The sequence below is a fragment of the Podarcis liolepis genome (genome assembly GCF_965112155.1).
Source record: "Podarcis liolepis genome assembly, chromosome: 6".
Taxonomy (NCBI): Eukaryota; Metazoa; Chordata; class Lepidosauria; order Squamata; family Lacertidae; genus Podarcis; species Podarcis liolepis.
Genome location: NC_139559.1, coordinates 76,568,892 through 76,590,760, shown reverse-complemented (window position 1 = coordinate 76,590,760; position 21,869 = coordinate 76,568,892). Strand labels below are relative to the sequence as shown.

General features: G+C 44.5%; 2 protein-coding genes and 1 long non-coding RNA gene across 52 annotated transcripts in view; 1 reads left to right on the top strand and 2 right to left on the bottom strand.

Annotated features, from left to right (window-relative positions):
• The window catches only part of LOC310710241 (uncharacterized protein), a 68,540-nt gene extending 57,958 nt beyond the window's left edge, over positions 1 to 10,582 (bottom strand). For all 50 annotated transcript variants that reach the window (XR_014527907.1, XM_083510934.1, XM_083510939.1 and 47 more), the window contains exons 1-3: positions 10,492 to 10,582; positions 1,706 to 1,901; positions 956 to 1,092 (exon numbers count right to left, since the gene is read on the bottom strand). Coding sequence is in view for 49 of the 50 variants with exons in the window: in XM_083510934.1 (XP_083367060.1) it covers positions 956 to 1,092; positions 1,706 to 1,901 (333 nt within the window). In the remaining variant the exon portion in view is untranslated. The remainder of the gene's footprint in view (positions 1 to 955; positions 1,093 to 1,705; positions 1,902 to 10,491) is intronic.
• LOC310710274 (uncharacterized protein) overlaps positions 1 to 21,869 on the bottom strand; it is a 982,430-nt gene that overhangs the window by 172,496 nt on the left and 788,065 nt on the right. The window lies entirely within an intron of this gene.
• On the top strand, positions 5,637 to 9,206 carry LOC310710391. Its single transcript, XR_014528028.1, has 3 exons — positions 5,637 to 6,405; positions 6,700 to 6,788; positions 8,571 to 9,206. It is a non-coding gene; the product is annotated as an uncharacterized lncRNA (long non-coding RNA).

The window sequence follows — 21,869 nt, the reverse complement described above, 5'->3', positions numbered from 1 at the left end:
TGTGTTTTTCTGCATTGCTAGCGTTGTATAATAAAATATTCCCATTGTGTTTTCTGCAGAAGCTCATTATTGTGCTTTGCTTTGTGTCAGGACCATATAAGGTTTTTTTCTGTCCTAGGTAAGGTTTCTTCTGTCCTTTGTAGAGATTACGAAAAATGAGACTATTCCCCATGGGGCACATGGAGAGCTGGCCATGCTGCAAAACACTGTTTCTGTCAGTTTGAATTGCATCTCCCTAGGGTGCTGTCTTGCTTTCTTTTAAAGTGGGGCTAATGGCCCAGCCCTGGGGAATCACCATGGAGTCATTACCAAGCACACAGATCAGAATGCTACAAGGTTGGAACACTGAATGAAATCCAGTGGTTTGACGCAAACAAAATTATCCTTTCCCCTCAGGTGAACAGTTGACAAGATGCCTTTCCCACCCACTGCGTGATCCAGAGCTTTGTACTCATAAGTACAGATCAGACTCCTGCAAAAATAAATGTCCCCATTTGCTATTTGATTTTAAGAGGCTGAGCCCTGCAAAGGCAGCCCAGTGAGGACAACTGTGCATGTGCAGACACCATACACACCCTACGCAGGCTGGCTCACATAGTAAGAGAGTGGTGCCTGTTGTTGAAATGTTATTCCCTATTATAAACACATCCCTGCTTCATCCTCATTAAGTATAACAGCAGCTGTATTCATTCATAAATATATTGCAACGGTCCCAATATTCATTCTTGGGGGAAATCCAATGCTTATTTCCCGCTATTGCGAAAGTGATTTGTTTATTACTGCCGTTCTGGGGTTAAATCAAAGGTTGTCTTCCCTCTAGACAGCTCTGACTGATGTCCCACTAAGAATCCTTTTTCATGTAGCTTATTGTGTAATGTACCAGACAGATTTCCTCTAGATGGGACCAACAAATTCAACCATGTTAAATAGCCAAGCTGAAGGAGTAAACACACACCGTCATGTTGTAACAGTCGTGGGTCTGTGTATTTCGATCTGTGACTTGAAACGAACCAACAGGGATGTTCTCATCAATGTCTCGGGCTTGTAGCATAAACCATTTAAATCCAGCTCCGGATGCTCCTTGTATGTCGACTGGAGAAACACAGAACATGAGAACCATAAGTGTAACATATTTTGCATTCTGTTTCAATAGTACTGACCATAATATATGGGTGGTTGGCCTCGCTTATGCCTCTCCACATTGCCTTAATTTCAGTAATATGGGACATTTTTAGCTGCCGTAGCTAAATCCATAATATTTCTATTAAAGCAGAAATAGGAGTTATGCAATGTATTTTCTGGTTTCCAAATTCCATTCCGGCAAAAAGACCGATGATGGCATGGAGAAAATTCCCTGCTCCACAAGGTGTCCACTACATATCAGTCGCTTATCAGAAGAATACAAGCACTATCATGAGTAATTTAAAACAGCCATTTTAAAGAAGCATCTGTATAATACCCCAATGCACAGGTTGTAAAAGCAGGAAAAATATGGACACTTTTAGGGAATTAAAGTTATAGTCTATTTTGCTATAGTAATTTGGCATACAAACCAACAAGTTGGTCTCATAAGACACATTATCTTCTCATAACTCACCATCCAACTTATTCCAGTCACCTTCTTTCCAAGAAAGTGTTCAGAATAAGAAGGATGGTGAACTATAGCAAAATTCGCAGAGAAAGAGAGGATGCTTATGTAACATACCTTTTATTTCACTTCCTGGGTCGTACACCTCTGATGGCACAGAAATGGAATAGGGCAATTCAGATTCCTGAGGCTGAGTTGGGTCGTCGGGCAACAGAGTTCCACAGTCTATTGAAAAATTCCTGTACGTAGTGCTGAAGACTCTTGACATGAAGACACCACAGAGCAGAAGCACAACCAAGTGGTACCTCTCCATCTTGAAGGGGAACAGAGAACAAGAAATAGGTGAGCAGAAGTCTACTGACCAAAGCAGTAAAGGTACCCCTGACTGTTAGGTCCAGTTGCGGATGACTCTGGGGTTGCGGCACTCATCTCGCTCTATAGGCTGAGGGAGCCGGCATTTGTCCGCAGACAGCTTCCGGGTCATGTGGCCAGCATGACTAAGCCGCTTCTGACGAATCAGAGCAGCACACGGAAACACCGTTTACCTTCCCGCTGGAGCGGTACCTATTTATCTACTTGCACTTTGACGTGCTTTTGAACTGCTAGGTTGGCAGCAGCAGGGACCGAGCAATGGGAGCTCACCCCATCACAGGGATTCGAACCGCCAACCTTCTGATCGGCAAGCCCTAGGCTCTGTGGTTTAGACCACAGCGCCACCCGCGTCCCTATGACCAAAGCAGTAAGCAAACACAAATGGCACAACTCTCATAGTAGCCAACCTCTTGGGTCAAAGTACGAGGTGATGTCACTCTGATACACTACACTACACCTGGAGCCCACCATTGGCCAAGGCAATTTTGGCAGTAAGTAAAGGGCTGGAGTGGAAGCTGTCATTTTATTGAGGGACCCAAGGAAACATAGAGAAGTGGTCTAAGCAGAGACAGTATGGTGTCATTACAACAGCTTCAACCTCAGACTGAGTCCTACCAGAACCTTTCTGGTCTAACTTGTGTTCAGAGAAAGCTTGAATACTACATAACATCTCAGCTGGAACTAGTCCAGATTCTAGTATCCTAGAACCACTAGGAAAACACAGAGTGTGCTATGTCAGTTGTGGTACCTTGCATTGCAGGTTGGCCACTCACATTACAGGATGTTGATAACAAAACATCCTGCACAGGCATCATCCTTCAGGTGGCTCACCTATACGCAATATCTATTCTGCATAGCCATCAAGCCTGACTGTCCTGATTAAGAAGGTGGCTGAGGGTGTTTTCATACGTCAAGTTTAAATTGGCTTGCCCTGAAATCAATGCCTAATGTGAATGCAAAACTGGCAAATGATCAGAACAGGCATTCCGTTTCTCCTTCTCAGCTTATTGCCTTTGAACAACAATGGCACAAATGGTCAGTGGCGTAGCGTGGGTTGTCAGCACCCGGGGCAAGGCAAGTAATTTGCGCCCCCTAACCCGTGGATTTGCGCCCCCTAACCCTAACCCCCAGATGTTGCGCCCGGTGCGGCCGGCCCCCCCTGCACCCCCCACGCTACGCCACTGCAAATGGTGCACGAAGGCTTCAGTGCGCATTTGATTTCCTTGTGTGCAGTCTTAAGACATATTGACTTAATTGACACAAAACTATATTAAATTCAAATGAGGAATAACTGGCTAAGTTGTTATGGAGTTAAGAATAAGGTTCAGAAAGTTATAAAGGACAGGAAAGCATGAAAATCAGTTATGATGACAATGCACGAAAAGCTGGTATCATTTTAGGCTTTTATCATCTAAGCCAATGCTAAGCAACTTCATTGTGTATAATTCTAGACAATGAAAATGAATGAGCTTTTTCTGCCTCAATGAAAAATGTAAGTGAGAGGCATATCAGTTTTCAACTATTTTGAAAGCATCTCAGCCAAAAAGGGGGAACAACTGATCGCAACAGCCACCAAAGACAGTGCAAGCAGCAAATTGAGCAATACATTAAAAATATGTGAATTTTATTAAATTAAATAATCAATATTAAGGGGATAGGAAATCAGCAAATGTAGTAGCAGTTTAACTGGAGGACAGAAACGGGATCTGCTCAGTGGGTCAAATCCCTAATTTCCGCACCCCCAGTGAATCACCTTTGACAGTTGAGCAGAACAACTCCCCAGTGGTTGTTGTTATTTCTATACCACCCTATATCCGAAATCACCAGCCATCATAATGACACCAGGTGATTGACACCTGTCAAATTCGAAGCAACTACTGATCAACCAAAGCCTATTTGTGGGAAGTGATTTGGATTCAACAGTGTGCATCTTTTTACCCCAGGAAGGTTTTGTAAGAAAGGCTGGACAGGAATTTTTTAAAAAGAATGTTGTGGTTTCATGACAGCCTTCTCTAAGTTGTTAATCACATTGCCTTAACAATTATGACTGCTTTCACCTTTTGCATCATGTGTGCAGTGAATCCACCGAAATCTTTTAACACATAAATCCTTACAAAGCAACCCAACTTGATGTTTCACCTTAAGTGAACGATCCTCCTTTCTGTTTTCCTGATTCTTATTTATGAGGACTCACATCAGCTGAGAACCTGCACTGACATGTTTGATTCAGAGCTCAGGGCATATTAATTTCCTTTAAAGGATTCCATTCATACTCAGCACCGCCTGATTCTTCCCATACCCACTGGAAAGCTACTCTCACATCCTTCATTTAATACTCCAGGGCCTGACAATGAACATAGCCACGCTTCCTCTTGTCCTGCTGCTTCCCGCCCTCCACCAGGGGAAACCACTCAATCAGAGCAAATGGCAATTCGGGTTTTCTCCGGATTAACATCTGCTCTGAGTTAGCACTAAAGAGTGGGTTTTCCCTGGCAAAGGAGAAGCAGAAGTGTGGACAAGCCCAATGTTCAACATTCTGTTTCTTTTTAGGTACAATTTTTCAAATGGACAGATGGACAGATCCACACAGGCTTATGGAGGAAGTGGATTTTGCACACGTAGGGTAAACAGTGGGGTTTTCCTGGGAAAAGCAGTGGGACAAAAGATCAACATTATGGACCCATGCCTAGAAATCATGGGTGATGCCTAGAAAACCTGGATGAGCCTTTATTCAGCATACTGGATGTACTCAGTATTGCATTCACTCATTACATCTCTAGAAGAAGAAGAAGAGGAGGAGGAGGAGGAGGAGGAGGAGGAGGAGTTGTTTGGATTTGATATCCCGCTTTATCACTACCCGAAGGAGTCTCAAAGCGGCCAACATTCTCCTTTCCCTTCCTCCCCCACAACAAACACTCTGTGAGGTGAGTGAGGCTGAGAGAAGTGTGACTAGCCCAAGGTCACCCAGCAGCTGCATGTGGAGGAGCGGGGATGCGAACCCGATTCACCAGATTACAAGCCCACTGCTCTTAACAACTACACCACACTGGCTGCCACATGGTCCCTAACTGGAGCCTGTGTCTATTCCCCTGACTGTCCACATGGGAAGAAAGGGGGGTTGCTTTTTTAGCAGGACCTGCAAAGGAGACACTGCTTGCCAAGTCCCTGTGCAATGTCGACACAAGGTTCTACATTTTCAAGGTGGAGGAAAGTTTCCTGAAGCAAAGCGAAAGGAATACACTTGCTGTCGGATCCTACAAAAATCACAAAGTGGCATATAATTTATTTTTTGCACGTAGGAGCAATATAGAACCAATATTAATGGCAAGGGGAGCACTGGGTCCAATGAAGGCACAGCTCTGTGTTATATACGGGAGGGGCGGGCTAAGCCTGCTCCCTGGTGGCCCATGCCCTCTTGTGATTTGCTGATTAGGTGATTGGGCGGGACTAGTTACCCAGGCAGCAAGCTTAATCCCAGAGGCTTCCTTTGCTGCCTGGGAAACGGTCCCTGGGACTTCCCATGTCAGATTCTACTGCGCGCAGGAATGGCAGTCCGCAATGGCACCCATCAGAGACAGCGAGTGGACACAGAACCACCGATAAGGACAATGAATGCTAAGGATGTCAGTGGGTTGCATATGGACATAGAGGTCGTTTCCACTTTTTCTTTGTAATTTCTGAAATGAGTGCTTTCTTAACGGGTGCAAGATTTTAAACCACCAAGAAATTGATGCATCTATTGTGGCATGAGTTTTAGTTGGCAGGAACCTGCCCCCATGAGACGGGTGCCATGAAGGAGATGGTGAAAGTGCTGGATATAGACCCATGTGCATCTACACAAACACACAGAGGGGCCCAGTTTGCAAAAATGTTGGCAAAAGGCACGAATAACAAAAGCAGAATCATAGTACATGAGTCGATCAACAGAAGTAAAGCAGATTCGGATCAGTGAGGGGCATCAACAAGATCTAGGTGGGACCAAGCACATCTTCTGAGCCCCATTTTGGATATTATAAAGGAGTGTGGGTGAGTTGTGCTTCCCCATCCCCTGCTTAAGACCACTTCGGCAAATTCAAATCCCAAAGCTAGCAAACAAGATCCATGGGCTGCTGGAGTCTTCTGGCAGCTGTGTTTTAGGTTCACAAGCTTAAGTGACAACAGAAACCAAGCAGCCATGGGAACAAGTCACAGTGTCAGCAGAAAAAGGAGGAGGTTGCAAAGGCTGTGATGAAAGAACTGAGTCATGCCAGGGGAACAGCCCAGGAGGACCTGCTTAAGCTTTGCCGTTGTCACAATCGATGCAAGGTAGTGAGCAATCAGACGCCTGGAGGAACAATGACCATCCCTATGAAACAAAAGGGATGGAGACTGTTTCGCTCTCGGGTGCCAAGGGAACTCATTCACATGGGATGTTCCGCATGGATTTATGTTCAGGTATCAGTGTGGTAGGTGTGGTTGCTCGCTTTCCTGTGGGTACATCCACTTGACCCACCTCTAATTAAATCTTAAGTACGGCATGTGGGTGCTGCTCTTTTAAGTGCTGTGATAAACAGCGATTTCGTATGAGCTAGTCTCTGTGTTGTTGAGATCTTTCCCTCTGACTCATAACTCCTAAGTAATGAGCCGCTCTGTTCTGGTCTGAAATGTGACATTTAAATCGGACAGGTTTGGGAAATGGGAGCTTTGAAATAATTCTAAACCTGAACTTTATACTATCTTCCTTCCTTCTTGACCTGGAGGTGAAGGAGCAAAACACAGCATCCCTGACCACAATCAGCTGAAAGGACCACTTCATATACTGCGGTTGTTGGTGTGTGTGTTTGTTTAGGTGAGTATAGCCTAAGATGGTTTAAGAGTACACATAAAAATCTGAAGCGTAAATGTGACAAACGTCAGCATCATTTCAGCTGGCGTTTGTTGCATTTTACATGTGCAGTTAGCATTTGCATGTTCTGGGACATGAGGGTGGGGCAGGGGACCTTGTGTCCTTGTTCTTCTCCAAGCAATGGGCTGGACTGGAGGAGAAGCAATTGCCCACTCTACCCAAAACGGAAAGGAAACTCAAGTATGGCTGAGAGAGCTTGATTAGTGCATGGCTGTTTGGCCATACAGAAGAGTACAGAAGAACCAGGATTATATTCCAAATCAAGACGTGGCGAATTATTTCCCTCTGCAAATCCATATGCCTGACCAACTTTCCAGATCACTTCATGAATCTGAAGAAGAAGAAGAGGAAGAGTTTGGATTTGATATCCCGCCTTTCACTCCCTTTTAAGGAGTCTCAAAGCGGCTAACATTCTCCTTTCACTTCCTCCCCCACAACAAACACTCTGTGAGGTGAGTGGGGCTGAGAGACTTCAGAGAAGTGTGACTGGCCCAAGGTCACCCAGCAGCTGCATGTGGAGGAGCGGAGACGCGAACCCGGTTCCCCAGATAACGAGACTACCGCTCTTAACCACTACACCATAATGGCTCTCTGATGAAGTTTTCTGTAGATCTCAAATGTTTATGCCACAATAAATGTGATAGGCTCTTAAGTTCACCTCCGGATGATCGGTATTTTTGCGGTAGGGATTCGATTGCATGGCAGAAATTAAGTCTTGCACAATTAAAATGGATTAAAATCCTCTGGTGCAACAAATCTCCACTCCCTTTTTTTAGGTAATCTTGCAGTTAGGCAAGCAAAGTGCACCAAAAAGGATAGGATAGTGACTGGTTGATAAGAAGACATACAACTTCCCTACAGGGAAACCAGGACTGATTGCTCTGTTAAAGGTGGACATTGTATAATCTCCATGCAAGCTTTGTGCCAGCAAATCAGGATGAGTGTTCATTAAACAGGAGTCCTAAGATGCTACAGGCCTTTTGATTATATTTGCTACAACCAGCTCAACCCTGTTTTATACCATTGCCAATTCCAGAACCTCAAAATTCTTCGTTGTTCTTTCCAGAACTCTTGAAGAGGCAGGATGTCCCATGCTCAGGTTTGCTAGGCTGGCTGCTGTGGTAGGTGAGGGTGGCAGCAAGTGGTTTGCTATGTGCCCACTCTTGCAGAGGACATAGCATTGGGCAGGATCTCAATCACAGGGATGGGGAACCCCATGTTGGAGCTTGAGGTGATGCACCAAGCTCCCGTGGAGCTCAGCCTGGTGTCACTCAACTCAGGTTGCCAGCGGCATCCCGTGCATGACTTGCACCATGTTAGATCCTCCCCACTGGTTAACTCCCATGACATTCCTCAGCTGGCATTCTGGGATGGGTTTTCTGTGAAAAGAACATCAGACGTTTGCAGCAGAGAACATGCCATGCCAACCCCACAATTATGTTGTGGCCTATTTTAACCCACATTTGTCTTATTGTAGCCTGGCCTTGTCTCTGGAGCAGCTTAATGTGCCTGCCCCACAACTCCTGCACTCCCTCAGCTTTTTCTCACAGCAGCGCCACAAGCCACTTCACCTCAGGAAAACGTCTGTAGATGTTTTCATGGCTGCCATGTCCTTCACCTTCTCAACTTTGGGCACCAATGACCTTAGGTCTATCAACTGCCCTTCACACCACTCAGCCTTATTAAAGCTATGTAATCTTTCCCTCTTCTCTCTGTCCCTTTCAGCTTCTGCTTTCATGTGCAAACAAACAACAACAACACCGTAGCAGCCTTTCCCAGTCATTTTTATTTTGTCAGTAATGCTGCTTGAGGAGGGGATGCAACCAGGGCAGGAAGGAAATATAAAACCAAAACTCCTTTGCACATAGAAGCATCCCTGACTGGGGCAACCACAGCAAATAAGGCAGACTAAACCTTCTCTCTAGACTTCTACCTCATTCTGCCCTCACAATTACCCAAGAGATTGCTGCTGCCCATGCTGGGCACTGCCAACACGGTCAAAATCAGAGTTGCACTGAGGGACATAAGAACACAAGAAGGATCTGCTAGATCAGGCCGTTGGGTCAAACATTCTGTTCTCACAGTAGCCAACCAAGTGTCCATACCAAGTCACTAGCAACTTGAGTGCAACTTGCATTCTCCCTACCTGTGGCTTCCAGCAACTCCTATCTAGAAGGATATTGCCTCTGACAGTGGAGGTAGAACATCGCCACCAGAGTTGGAACCCCAGATTCTCATTTGTTTGCTTCACATGTCTACCAACCCTGGCTCATACAATTAACAGGTGAGGTGGTAAATATATTCTGTATCTACAGTCTCTGTTCCACTTCAAATTGCATAGCCAGGGACTGAATGCCCCTCCATATGCAAAGCAATTATTATTATTATTATTATTATTATTATTATTATTATTATTATTAATATATACCCTGCCCATCTGGCTGGGTTTAGACACACAAAAGTAGATGTTGGGGGAAACGACTAAAGAATTGTCTTTTGCCTGATATTTTAATTTTGCATGCAGTGATTTCCCCTCTACCCACCCACGGGAAGGTATTCAACCATACAATTACTCCCCTCCACCCCTCGTAACACACACATTATGAAGTTTTACCACTTCACCTACAGCAGTTTAAAACTTGTTTCTCTGGGCCACACTTCAGGAAAAAAAAGTTGCTTGTTCCCCACACCAAGTTTTTTATTGATAAGCAAGACAATGGAAAACACAACTAGGGTTGCCCTCAGTCTCACTTGACGCTCTTCCTCTCTTTTTCAAAAGATATTCATATCCATATTCTGCAAATATGTTTTTTAAAAAATTGATACTATGCTACACTGAAATATCCTTCCTTTGATTGTCATTAATCTTCCTGCCATACTTGCCACACCAGTCAGGCTTGCCAAACCCTTGGAGAACCACTGACACACAGCTGGAACTAATCCACAAATGGTTGTGTTCTTCCATTATAAAAAATAAGAATCTTGTGCAAAGATACCATGCATAATATTACAAAGGATGTTTGGAGATTTTTTTTTAAAAAAATGGACTTTTTGATTCAGGCCTGAAAATATATGTTAACCAAAAGGAAATGGGTGACATTCACATGGAAAGAAATGTATCCAGAATTTCAGAAAAACTATCACAGAAGGAAAGACTACAGACATTGAATTGGCCAAACTGTGCAAATGGGAAATAAATGCTGTACTATATTTTGTCCTTGTATTGAAAGCATTCCAAGTCTTATTGCCCTCAACCACAGACAGCACTGTCGAATCATTTACACAAAGCATCCAACCACTTATAATTTAGCATTACTTCATAGCAATATATATGCTTACATATACAACAGCCTCAGCTGCAGGCATTAGAAAATTTCGTCCCTATGGAGAAAACCTAAATAAGAGCACCCTCAAGAAGCAAAAGACGCCACATGCTTTTTTTGTTTTTGACATTGTCCCAATTGCATATTTCTCAGCCAGATTTCCACCCAGCTCCACTATTTCTTAGCATAGCACATCCTTTCCCTTTAGGAATGAAATCACTCTAGAATATCCTATTAAAGCAAACTGTGGTGACAAAGGGAGCAGGTGAAACCTCTCCTCCTCCTCTGCTCCTCCTCCTCCCCACAAATTCCAACCAACACACCTTGTTTCTGGAGTGCAGATCAGCTGTGAGCAACCCCTGTGGTCAGTGTGCAGCAAGTGTACAGCCCTGGAGTGCAACAGCTGAGCTAAGAATGGCAAGGAAAGCCTGTCAGAGGTGGGTGGATACACCAATCACAAGCAGGGCGGAGAAAGGAAGCCAGCCAATCACAGACACTGGTATCACCTCCTCAACAATTAGGACAGAGCAGGTGGAATCCTCCATCAAAATGTGGCAATAGCCATTCGCGCTGTTCATGACTCACTCCTTCTCTGACCTTAAAACCACCTGTGTTGAAACTGGGAGATTTAAAAATGGAGCCTAAGGAGAGATTTGTTTCCAGCCAAGGCTTCTGGTTGGAATGGAAGAGAAGGTGACAGGAAACCCAAGTGTTTACACATTTTGTTGGCATCTCAAACGAAAAATCATTTTTAACTTGCATCTCTAGGCAAGCATCTTACTGTGAAGTGAAGACTAGGATACATTTCAGCTTCTCCCTTTCTAGTGTCCAAGTTAAAATCTATGTTTATATCAAGCTGATTGTATGTCATGAAGTCACTTCAGGAAAATTTACCAAAGGATAAATTTCATATAAAGGAAAGGAAGGGAGAAAATTTATATTTACAGGCAACATGACACAGGCCTATAAACTTTTTTTAAAAAAACAAATATTGTCAGGCCTAGGGGTTTGCAGATAATGGTTTGGAGATTGCTTTAAACCACAGTTAAGGGTAGCTATGATTTAAAAATGAGTGTGTGGCATTCTGGTACATGAGGCTAAAATTGTGGCTGTTTCCAGGGGCGGAGGAAGGCGGGTGCAGTAGGGGCAGGACACCCCGGGTATCACCACTGAGGGGGGTGACAAAATGTCGGGTGGCACTCTGCAGTGCTCCCAAGCCACGCGTCTCTCCTGGGAGAGACACGGTGGCTTGGGTGCGTGCAGGCTCCGTGCTGCCCAAACAGTTCGCCCACTGCCTCCCCCCCAGCTGTAGGGCAGCTGAGTGGGAGGAGGCAGGCAGACTCTGGAGGCCCCGGCCTTACCCCACCCTCGCCCTGACCCTATGGCTGGCTGTTTCACTTCTTTCCTACAGTTGTAGTGCTGCCACAAGCTAACCTATGGTTTGGCTTGGGGTTATGTCCAAAACTGGGCTCATGGTTTGTTTCTGCACCCCTTCTGCTTCAGGTTACATATGCTTCAGGTTACAGACTCCGCTAACCCAGAAATATTACCTCGGGTTAAGAACTTTGCTTCAGGATGAGAACAGAAATTGTGCTCCGGCAGCACAGCGGCAGCAGGAGGCCACGTTAGCTAAAGTGGTGCTTCAGGTTAAGAACAGTTTCAGGTTAAGAACGGACCTCCGGAACGAATTAAGTACTTAACTCAAGGTACCACTGTATTCTTTATTCACGGGGAAAGAATTGTTTCCAAGAGTCAAACCCATCTATTAGCAGAGATACCTGCATCTGTACACAGGTGCCTATTTCTCCTTGCAAAACCAGGATTGCTTCTTTGCCCAAATCCTGCTAGAGGCTGCTAAACATTCATGAATCCATAGCTGAAATGCGAATTGCATGAGTAAATGGGTGCTACTTATACGATTCCCTGGATCAAGACAACAGCTTGGGAAGGGGTGAGTAGTAGTGTTTGTATTATGTGGCAGAGGTGGCTTAATGAAACCCACAAGCCTCCAGCCTCCCCACACAATATTCCCAAATCATGCCTCTCCCCGTGACCTTCTATAAGTAATAGGTAAAGGAGACCATTAGGGTACAGGGAGCTCGATCCTCTCTCCCCTGCCCTTGGCAATTCAACCTCTGATTATAAGTAAAGGTGGAATTCTGCCAATAAACAGCTTAAGGAAGAGGGATACAGGGTTTAATTGCATCTGCTCTGCTAATTGGAGACAGTCTGGTGGTTCCTGATACACACACAATCTCCTGGGTTGGGACCGATATTTGGGTGTCCACTTCCGCACTGCCACAAAAGAGGAAATGTGTCACCAAGGGATAGCACAGGGCTGCACACAATTTCCACATGCTAATTTATTTATATATGGGCAAACTTAGAAATAATTCTTCCAATTTAAATACAATGAAGCTCACCATAGTTGTGTGAGCTGGTCACCTGCCTACTGTCCTGGTGCAAATGTCAATAATATTAACAACAACAACAACAATTTTATTATTTATACCCCACCCATCTCTCTGGGTTGCTCAGGCCGCTCTAGGTGGTTTCCAATGCATATAAAAACATAATAAAACATCAAATATCAGAAACTTCCTGAGGTCCAGCAGTAGAAGGGACAGTCTGGGGGCGTGCACAGAAAACTATAAATCCCAGCGTAAATTACTGTGTGAAATACTTCTAGCAGCAGACAAGTATATTCACGCACAGTCTTAAGGTTAATAGGCAAAGTGACAAACAAAACACAGCAGACATTCAGGGAAGTAAAAGTGCAACTATTTACTCCACCATTAATTTAGTAGAAAACAATAGCATTTTTGGTTCCCAAAATATGTGGCATGCCACGTTTCATGGGTAACAGGCTAATCAATTTGCTAAAGCTAAGAATTAACAGAAACCATAACCTTTATAATATCTCCTTGCACAAGTTCCCCACTCTGCCTTATGGTTCTTTGCCTTCAAAAATGGACTTGCACCAGACTAACCTTTCAAACAGAGGACTTCTTTAAACAGAGCACTGTCTGTTATCGCTCTCATGGAATCCCAGGTTTTTAGAGTTGGAAGGGAACACAAGGGTTATCTAGTCCAACCCCCTGCAATGCAAGAATCTTTTGCCCAATGTCAGGCTCGAACCCACAACCGAGACTAAGTCTCATGCTCTACCAAGTGCACTATCCCAGTCTCTGTCCTCTAACAGCTCTTTAAATGAAGGATTATCCTCTGTCGAGAAAAACACATGCCCCCCCCCAGCCTAGACATCAAGGTTGGGGAACCTTTGGCACTCCAGGTTTCGGTGGACTATGACTCCCATCAGCCAAGGCTATTGACTATGCTGATTGAGGTTGATGGGAGATGTAGTTCTGTAACATCTAGAAGACTGAAGGTTCCCCATCCCAGGTATATACTATTTAACTTCTTTGTATGTGTGCGCGCGCACACAAACACACACACACAGACACATATCGGTATGCACCTTACAAGCCATTAGTCAATCATTTTGGTGAATTCTCTTCAAACCCATGTTAGCTGCAAACATATACAGTGGTACCTCAGGTTAAGAACTTAATTCGTTCTGGAGGTCTATTCTTAACCTGAAACTGTTCTTAACCTGAGGTACCACTTTAGCTAATGGGGCCTCCTGCTGCCGCCGCAAGATTTCTGTTCTCATCCTGAAGCAAAGTTCTTAACCCGAGGTAATATTTCTGGGTTAGCGGAGTCTGTAACCTGAAGCGTATGTAACCTGAAGCGTATGTAACCCGAGGTATCACTGTAATATTTACCATGGGGTGGGGTTACTAGAGAAGCAAAAGTGGGAGGGAATGGACGCTACAAGAAACCATCCTTCTTTCACACCAACTCTTTGAAGAAAAAGTATAACACATTTCCAATGCTGAGTATTGACCATTCTCCTCTTTGGGAGTTTTGAATGACACCGCGAAGCTGAAAAGATTATTGGGCAGGATTCAACTAAGTCAGTGTTGGGTCTCCAGCTGTTTTTGGAGTACAGTTCCCATCATCCCTGACCACTGGTCCTGATAGCTAGGGATGATGGGAGTTGTGGTCCAAAAACAGCTTGGGAAACACTGAACTAAGTTGTTCAAATGGAACAAGGTCCGCCCAAGCAAGGAGATGTTTCCCTTCTCTTCTCCCCACGTGTGTGCCCCTAAATCGGCTCTGGGGGGTTGGAGGAAACCCCAGAACAAGTTATGGGGACCCAGTGGCAGGAGAGGTGGGGGTAGTCCTACAGTGTAGACAGACCTCATTTTGCCCGCACATACCCCAATTTAAACGCTCTAATTCCACCCATTGAACTAAATACATTGCAGACGTCACTAACATCACAATACAGTATTGTATTTCGGTCCCCAGTGTCATCAGCATCACCACCAAAGGAGGTGTTGAAAGGAGGTGTTGGGAGACTGATGGTGCAAGCCTATTTGCTGTGACATCCATGAGACAGCTGGGCGAGGCTTTGGGCATTTAAGGTCTCATGGCTATGTCAGCACCTCTGCGTTGAATGCTTCAGTCTTTCTCTCCCTTTGCTTGACTCAGAGGAACTTATTATTAACTACTATTATACGTTTTATTGCATTAGCTCCTAAGGCCCACATCCTTTTCCACTGGCTGCTGTACATATCAGAGCAATTAGACCGTCCCTGCCCTACAGAATGGCCAAGCTGGTATGTCACTGCTGTTAGAAGGATGGCCTTTCTTTGAATTCTGATTGTGTATCCTTAGTTACAGGCCAGCATTCTACAGGCTCCTCTGTGGTCTCAATCCAGCCAAAATTAAAAGTCTTGTTTATTTAAATAGTAGAAGGACAACCACAATTGGCCTTCGGCTGAGAGGTTTTCGCCTTTCCCTTAGTGCACGGGTAGGCAAACTAAGGCCCGGGGGCCGGATCCAGCCCAATTGCCTTCTCAATTCAGCCCGCGGACGGTCCAGGAATCAGCGTGTTTTTACATGAGTAGAATGTACCTTTTTATTTAAAATGCATCTCTGGGTTATTTGTGGGGCCTGCCTGGTGTTTTTACACGTGGAGAATGTGTACTTTTATTTAAAATGCATCTTTGGGTTATTTGTGGGGCATATGAATTCGTTCGTCCCCCCCCAAATATAGTCTGGCCCCCCACAAGATCTGAGGGACAGTGGACCAGCACCCAGCTGAAAAGGTTTGCTGGACCCTGCCTTAGTGGATAGCAGGTGATGGTTAGGCTACTTTATATCTTTTGCAAGTTGGTAGCAATGGCACCTGGTAGAATCTAAACGTAACGGGGGTCCTCATAAGGCATCTTGAGGAGAAACTCCAGTTCCCAACCTGAGCCTGACACCACCAGTTTCAGGTTTCCAATGGGATACTGGTCACATTTCACGGCATTTCCCAGCAGGCATGCTAGGATGGTATGTCTATTGCAGATATTAATAATGTGCAGCATGAAGAAGCTGGATGCATAAAAGCCGTCTCCTTTTGGAATAAAAGTTGTCCAGACCCATAATAATTATTCATAACTTTACTTGCAGAATTTTCTTCTCAAAGCAGAACAAAAAGCATCAAAGATACTTCCAAATAATTCTATACATGCAATATCTTGTGCATGTGCAGCACAGGCTCAGAATCTGATAAGAAGTAAAAGATCATTCCATTTAAGTAATTCAGTTTGACTTGTTATAATTTGGAAAATTAATTTTAAAAAATTGGGGGGGGGGGGAGGAAAAAAAGGTCATTCCAAACAGACCTAGAAGCAAAGGTCTTTCTTCCTACAGTTTCTATTGCTGTTTAGTCGTTTAGTTGTGTCCGACTCTTCGTGACCTCATGGACCAGAGCACGCCAGGCACTCCTGTCTTCTACTGTCTCCCGCAGTTTGGTCAAACTCATGCTGGTAGCTTCGAGAACACTGTCCAACCATCTCATTCTCTGTCGTCCCCTTCTCCTTGTGTCCTCCATCTTTCCCAACATCAGGGTCTTTTCCAGGGAGTCTTCTCTTCTTATGAGGTGGCCAAAGTATTGGAGCCTCGGCTTCAGGATCTGTCCTTCCAGTGAGCACTCAGGGCTGATTTCCTTCAGAATGGATAGGTTTGATCTTCTTGCAGTCCATGGGACTCTCAAGAGTCTCCTCCAGCACCATAAATCGAAAGCATCAATTCTTCAGCGATCAGCAGGAACCGACAAGCCACTCCAGTATCCCTGCCAAGAAAACTCCATGGACAAAGACAACAGTTTCTATTAGTCTGGAGCTTTTTTCTCTCTCTTCAGGAGATTCATTTACACCTCCTTTGGTCTCTCTGTGGCGTTCAGAGAAATACTAACTCACCACAAAATGGAGACCCACAGATTAACATATGCTTAGAGTGTAATCCTATATCTTTCATGTAATCTAAATCAGGCACATGACAGAGCAGAGAGCAACAACAGTTAATTGTCAACCCATCCAAGTGCTTAGAGAGCTGTTTTTTTAGCTTTAGTGGAATCTTCCAGTTAAACCCTTTCAGCAAAACACACAGGCATTCTCCGTTTCAGAGTAAATTAAACAATTAACGGTGTTGGCCTTGAGATCGGAAGCCTTAAAGGTTCGCAGATCTTGACTGGCAACCCCACTAACTTCACCTGTGGAAAACAAACTAACCTGAAGTATAACAACTGTTCTAAGTACTGTACTGTGGAAGGAACTCTTGTGATACCTGTTACTCTCGATAGTAGATCAGATGAGATCAACTGAATGCATGCAAGTAAAATTTGAGCAAGGTTTTGGTGACAATTCCATCATCCTGCAACACAGTTCCTTACAGCAGACATAGCAAATATAAGTTGGAGGGATATTATATTACAGATGGCAACTTACCTAAAATGGTACAGATGGAAGTACATGGAGAAAAAAGGATTCTAAAAAAGTAAATACAACAAACTGCATGCCACATTAATGACAGCGACGCAGCTGAACCCCTGTGGGCTGTGGGAACTGAATGTAAGGTGATCTGAACTTTTTAAGATGGATTCAGAACCACATTGAATAAGAACACTTAGCCCAACACATAAGTGCTCATAGTTTTTCCTTTACTTATTCATTCAGTAATGTACTAGTAATGTGGGAGGGATCATTATTCCCTGTAAGGGATCAAACCCACACATTCTGAAACAATATGTGAACCATAACATTTCAAAATCCCCACTTATCTGAATTTTGCGATACAGTTTTGCAACAAATGTTTACAAAAATGCATCTGAATATCTTACTGAAAATAATGTAAAAAATCATTTCTTGGGGGGGAATTGCTTGCAAAAATGTGCGCATTAGTCAAAACCGCATACGAAAATGTGTTTATTAGGAGAAATTCATACTAAAAGGCTGACGAATTTTTATGAGGATTAAAATATATAGCAGGAGATCATTAGGCAGAAATGTGGAGAGCTGAATTTAAGACTGGAAAAATGAAAAACTAAGAGAACCAAGGCTGGCAGATCCATCACTATTCTGAGTTTACTAACACTGAACTGGAACAGAAACTCTAGCTTCCTTACATTCCAAGAAAAGTGTTTCTAACCACATGCCCATCCTTCCTATCTGATAACGATAATGATAGTAATCATCTCTGTGTTGTCAACAGTAAACTAATTGCCTCGGTGTCAAAACAATCTCATATTCGCATTGTTATTATTATTGGTCCATTCGCCCTCTCAGGTGGGCACCACTGTGGGCTGGAATTCCCCCAAGCGCCAGCATCTGACGTGGGAGGTCCCAGGGATTGTTTCCTAGGCAGCAAAGGAGGCCTCTGGGCTGAGCTTGCTGCCTGGGTAATTGGTCCCGCCCACTCACCTAATCAGCGAATCACGAGCCAGCATGGGCCATCAGGGTGAGGGCTTAGTCCACCCCTCCAGTATATGACATAGACATGTGGCTTGCTCTGCAGCCACTTTTTGTTGGATCTCCCGTCATCCCACCCTTTATATCAGGCTTCCTCGGCCCTCCAGATGTTTTGAGGCTACAGTTCCCATCATCCCTGACCACTGGTCCTGCTAGCTAGGAATCATGGGAGTTGTAGGCCAAAAACATGTGGAGGGCCAAGGTTGAGGAAGCCTGCTTTATATATTGCTGTTGCATGTTGTTCTCCCCGCCCTTGCTATGGCGTAGCCGGTCGCCAAATTTGGGCCCAGGCTGGAATATTCCCAGCTGGCAAATTGGCTCCAGCCCTCTGGTTTTCACCTTCCTCATAACAATTGTGACAACTTTGCTGGTTTAGGCATTGAATAGGCATAGTCTTGGTTGGAGGGGAGGTTGTAGCCTCTGCCTGGCCCCTCCAAAAATAGGGTATCCCATTAAAAGGATCCGGGGAAAACTTTTGAATGGACACATGTCTTGCTGCGTCTATAGCAGAGGAGCTTTTTGTGCATGCCTCCTTCTTTATTACAGGAAGAGAACAGTTGGGTTAAATCAAGGTGTGAACTGCTGGTGTGAAATAGATGGAAATATGCTCACAGAGTGGAATCATAGGGGAAACAAGCCTTATTCACTGACATGGAAACACCTATGATTCACAATTCAGTCTTCCATTAGCAGAAGCCCTAAAGGGAAAAGGATATGGCGGATTTAAAATCTTCAGTCACTGCTAGCTAACGTCCAATCAATGAGGCACGTTCCAGGGTGTGACTCCCCCCCACCAATGGTGTGACACTTGTTCTTCCACCACCACTGCCTTACTAATACTTCCAGACTTCTTTCAGCCTTGGTCCTTTAATCCCCAATTCTCACAACACCCTTTTGAAACCGGAAAGTGGCTATTAGTTGTGTTTTACATGTGTGGAAATGTAGCATGTTAGCTATTAGGTGCTCTTGCTATAAACAGATGCAGAAAAGGGCAAGATGGAGCAGGTTTAATTGCTGATTTAAAGGGAACGAGTCAAAAGAGCAATTAGCAGCTAGACATGGATATGTATACCTTTATTTATTCACAATGTAAACACACACTGCATACAAAGCTGGCTAGTATCTGTGTACAATGGCTTTACCACAACTTTATTAGTCAATCAGAATTATACTAGGGCAAAATTTGATTGTGACCTTCTCCCAGGATGGGAAGAGAATGAGGCAGAAGCCAACATTCCCTGCTTTGTGTTTTTTGTGACAACCATACTTTTAATGAGATGCATTTTTTAAAAAATAAATGCATAAGTAGATAGATGGCACAATTGACTCGGGTGGTGCTGTGGGTTAAACCACAGAGCCTAGGACTTGCCGATCAGAAGGTTGGCAGTTCGAATCCCCACGATGGGGTGAGCTCCCGTTGCTCGGTCCCTGCTCCTGCCAACCTAGCAGTTCGAAAGCACGTCAAAGTGCAAGTAGCTAAATAGGTACCACTCTGGTGGGAAGGTAAACGCCGTTTCCGTGTGCTGCTCTGGTTCGCCAGAAGCAGCTTAGTCATGCTGGCCACATGACCCGGAAGCTGTACACCGGCTCCCTCGGCCAATAACGCGAGATGAGCACCGCAACCCCAGAGTTGGTCACAACTGGACCTAATGGTCAGGGGTCCCTTTACCTTTACCTAGATAGATGGCACACTTTAGAAGAGGGGTGCTCTGAATGTATACGTTCAAGGTATCCTCTCTGTACACAGATTGTGTTTATAACACTACTTCCCATCATCAGGGAAAGTCATTTTGCACACATTCAAACAATAAGGATGCGAGTAGTGCTGTGGTCTAAACCATGGAGCTTCTTGGGCTTGCCGCTCAGAAGGTTGGCAGTTCGAATCCCACGATGGTGTGAGCTCCTGTTGCTCTGTCCCAGCTTCTGTCAACCTAGCAGTTCAAAAGTACACCAGTGCAAGTAGATAAATAGGTGCTGCTGCAGCAGAAAGGTAAACAGTGTTTCCGTGCTCTCTGGCTTCTGTCACGGTGTCCCCTTGCACCAGAAGCAGTTTAGTCATGCTGGCCACATGACCTGGAAAGCTGTCTGTGGACAAACGCCGGCTCCCTCGGCCTGAAAAGTGAGATAAGTGCTGTAACCCATAGACGTCTTTGATTGGACTTCACCATCCAGGGGTCCTTTACCTTTTCTTACACATTCAAAGCCTGAGGTACCATAATTTTAGAACAAAATTCTGACGACCCTATTTTATCACAATTTAATGATGTGATTATAATTGACGGCTTACTGGCCTTACATGTCACCAGTTGCAATGGGGGGTCACATACAGTGGTACCTCAGGTTACATATGCTTCAGGTTACAGACTCCGCTAGCCCAGAAATAGTGCTTCAGGTTAAGAACTTTGCTTCAGGATGAGAACAGAAATCGTGCTCTGGCGGCTCAGCAGCAGCAGGAGGCCCCATTAGCTAAAGTGGTGCTTCAGGTTAAGAACAGTTTCAGGTTAAGAACGGACTTCTGGAATGAATTAAGCACTTAACCCGAGGTACCACTGTATAGTTTTAATAGTGCTTGGACATTCATCCCCAATTTTACCACCACCTGAAAGGAAGGAATGTGCTTTGCAGTGTATCCAGAATCAGTGTCATTATTTCCCTCTGGCTGTGTGCACACTTGCACATTAGAATCTTCTCCTCTTCTCTTGTCTCCTGCAGTCTCCTATTCACCCTCAAAATCTGCTCCAGAGAGTTGGGGGACCCTGCAGAGCAGTTTTCTGGGCCATGCAAGGAAAAGAACGCACATATGGAACTCTGCTCACACAGCATTGAATACAACCCTTAAGTAAAACAACAGCAGCCAGGTGGTTGTCCGTATCCCAAGCTATGATATATACAATCTGCCATTTTTAGGCAATTTTTGCTTGAATGCCGAGGAAGAAACATAATCTGTGTGTAAATTTTCTATAATCTCTGTTGAATTATCATAAAAAAATATGGTTATGCAGAGAAGTGATTGGGGCTGCTATAGTGAAAAATTAAGGAAAAGGGGGAAAAAAGAACACGCAATGGGTTAGAATCCAAACCATTTAAGATTATTGAAGGTATTGTTGTTAAGATACAAGAGATTACATGTGAGTTAACAGGAGTTTCCTCTCATAAACTGAGAATAGACTTTTATGTATGCCTCAGAGGTGCTGAGGACGCCTTGTTAATATTTGTGAAATGGGTTGCTGATGGTGCTGCATAGTCATCAAATGATTATTATTTTGGTCTTGTAGGCTGCCATGGAGACTTGATGACAGCATCAACCAATTAGCATTGGAAGGCATTGTTTAAAACATCAGTTGCAGGTCCAGGTGCAGTGAAGCCATGGGTGGCAGACTGAGGCATGGTGAACAGCAGTAAATACAGGGCAACCAAATGGGATATAAACAGAGCACAACTTTAGTGATTGCAGATACTGGCAATGTTTTGGCACAGGCATTGGGCGTGTCTTCCAAATCAACCAACCTGCCTGTTGGGGGATTATTTGGTAGGGTTAACCAAGGTTAATGACCTATGACCAGCTGAGCTATCTTCCATGACAAGATTGCCCTATGACATACATCAGATCAGGGTGACCCACCAAGATCACCATTTGGAAGGGTGTTATGTCCCACCAGCCCCCGTCTGGCCATGTGGACAGCACCTCCCATTGGATCCCATTAATGGGATACTCTGATTTCTTGGACTGGAGGGGGCTCTTGATCCCTCCCACTGCCCACCAACCTAATGCCTTATCAGCCACTTGAGCTGACCACCCCCTGCTCACCTGCTCACCTGCCACCAAACCAGTCACA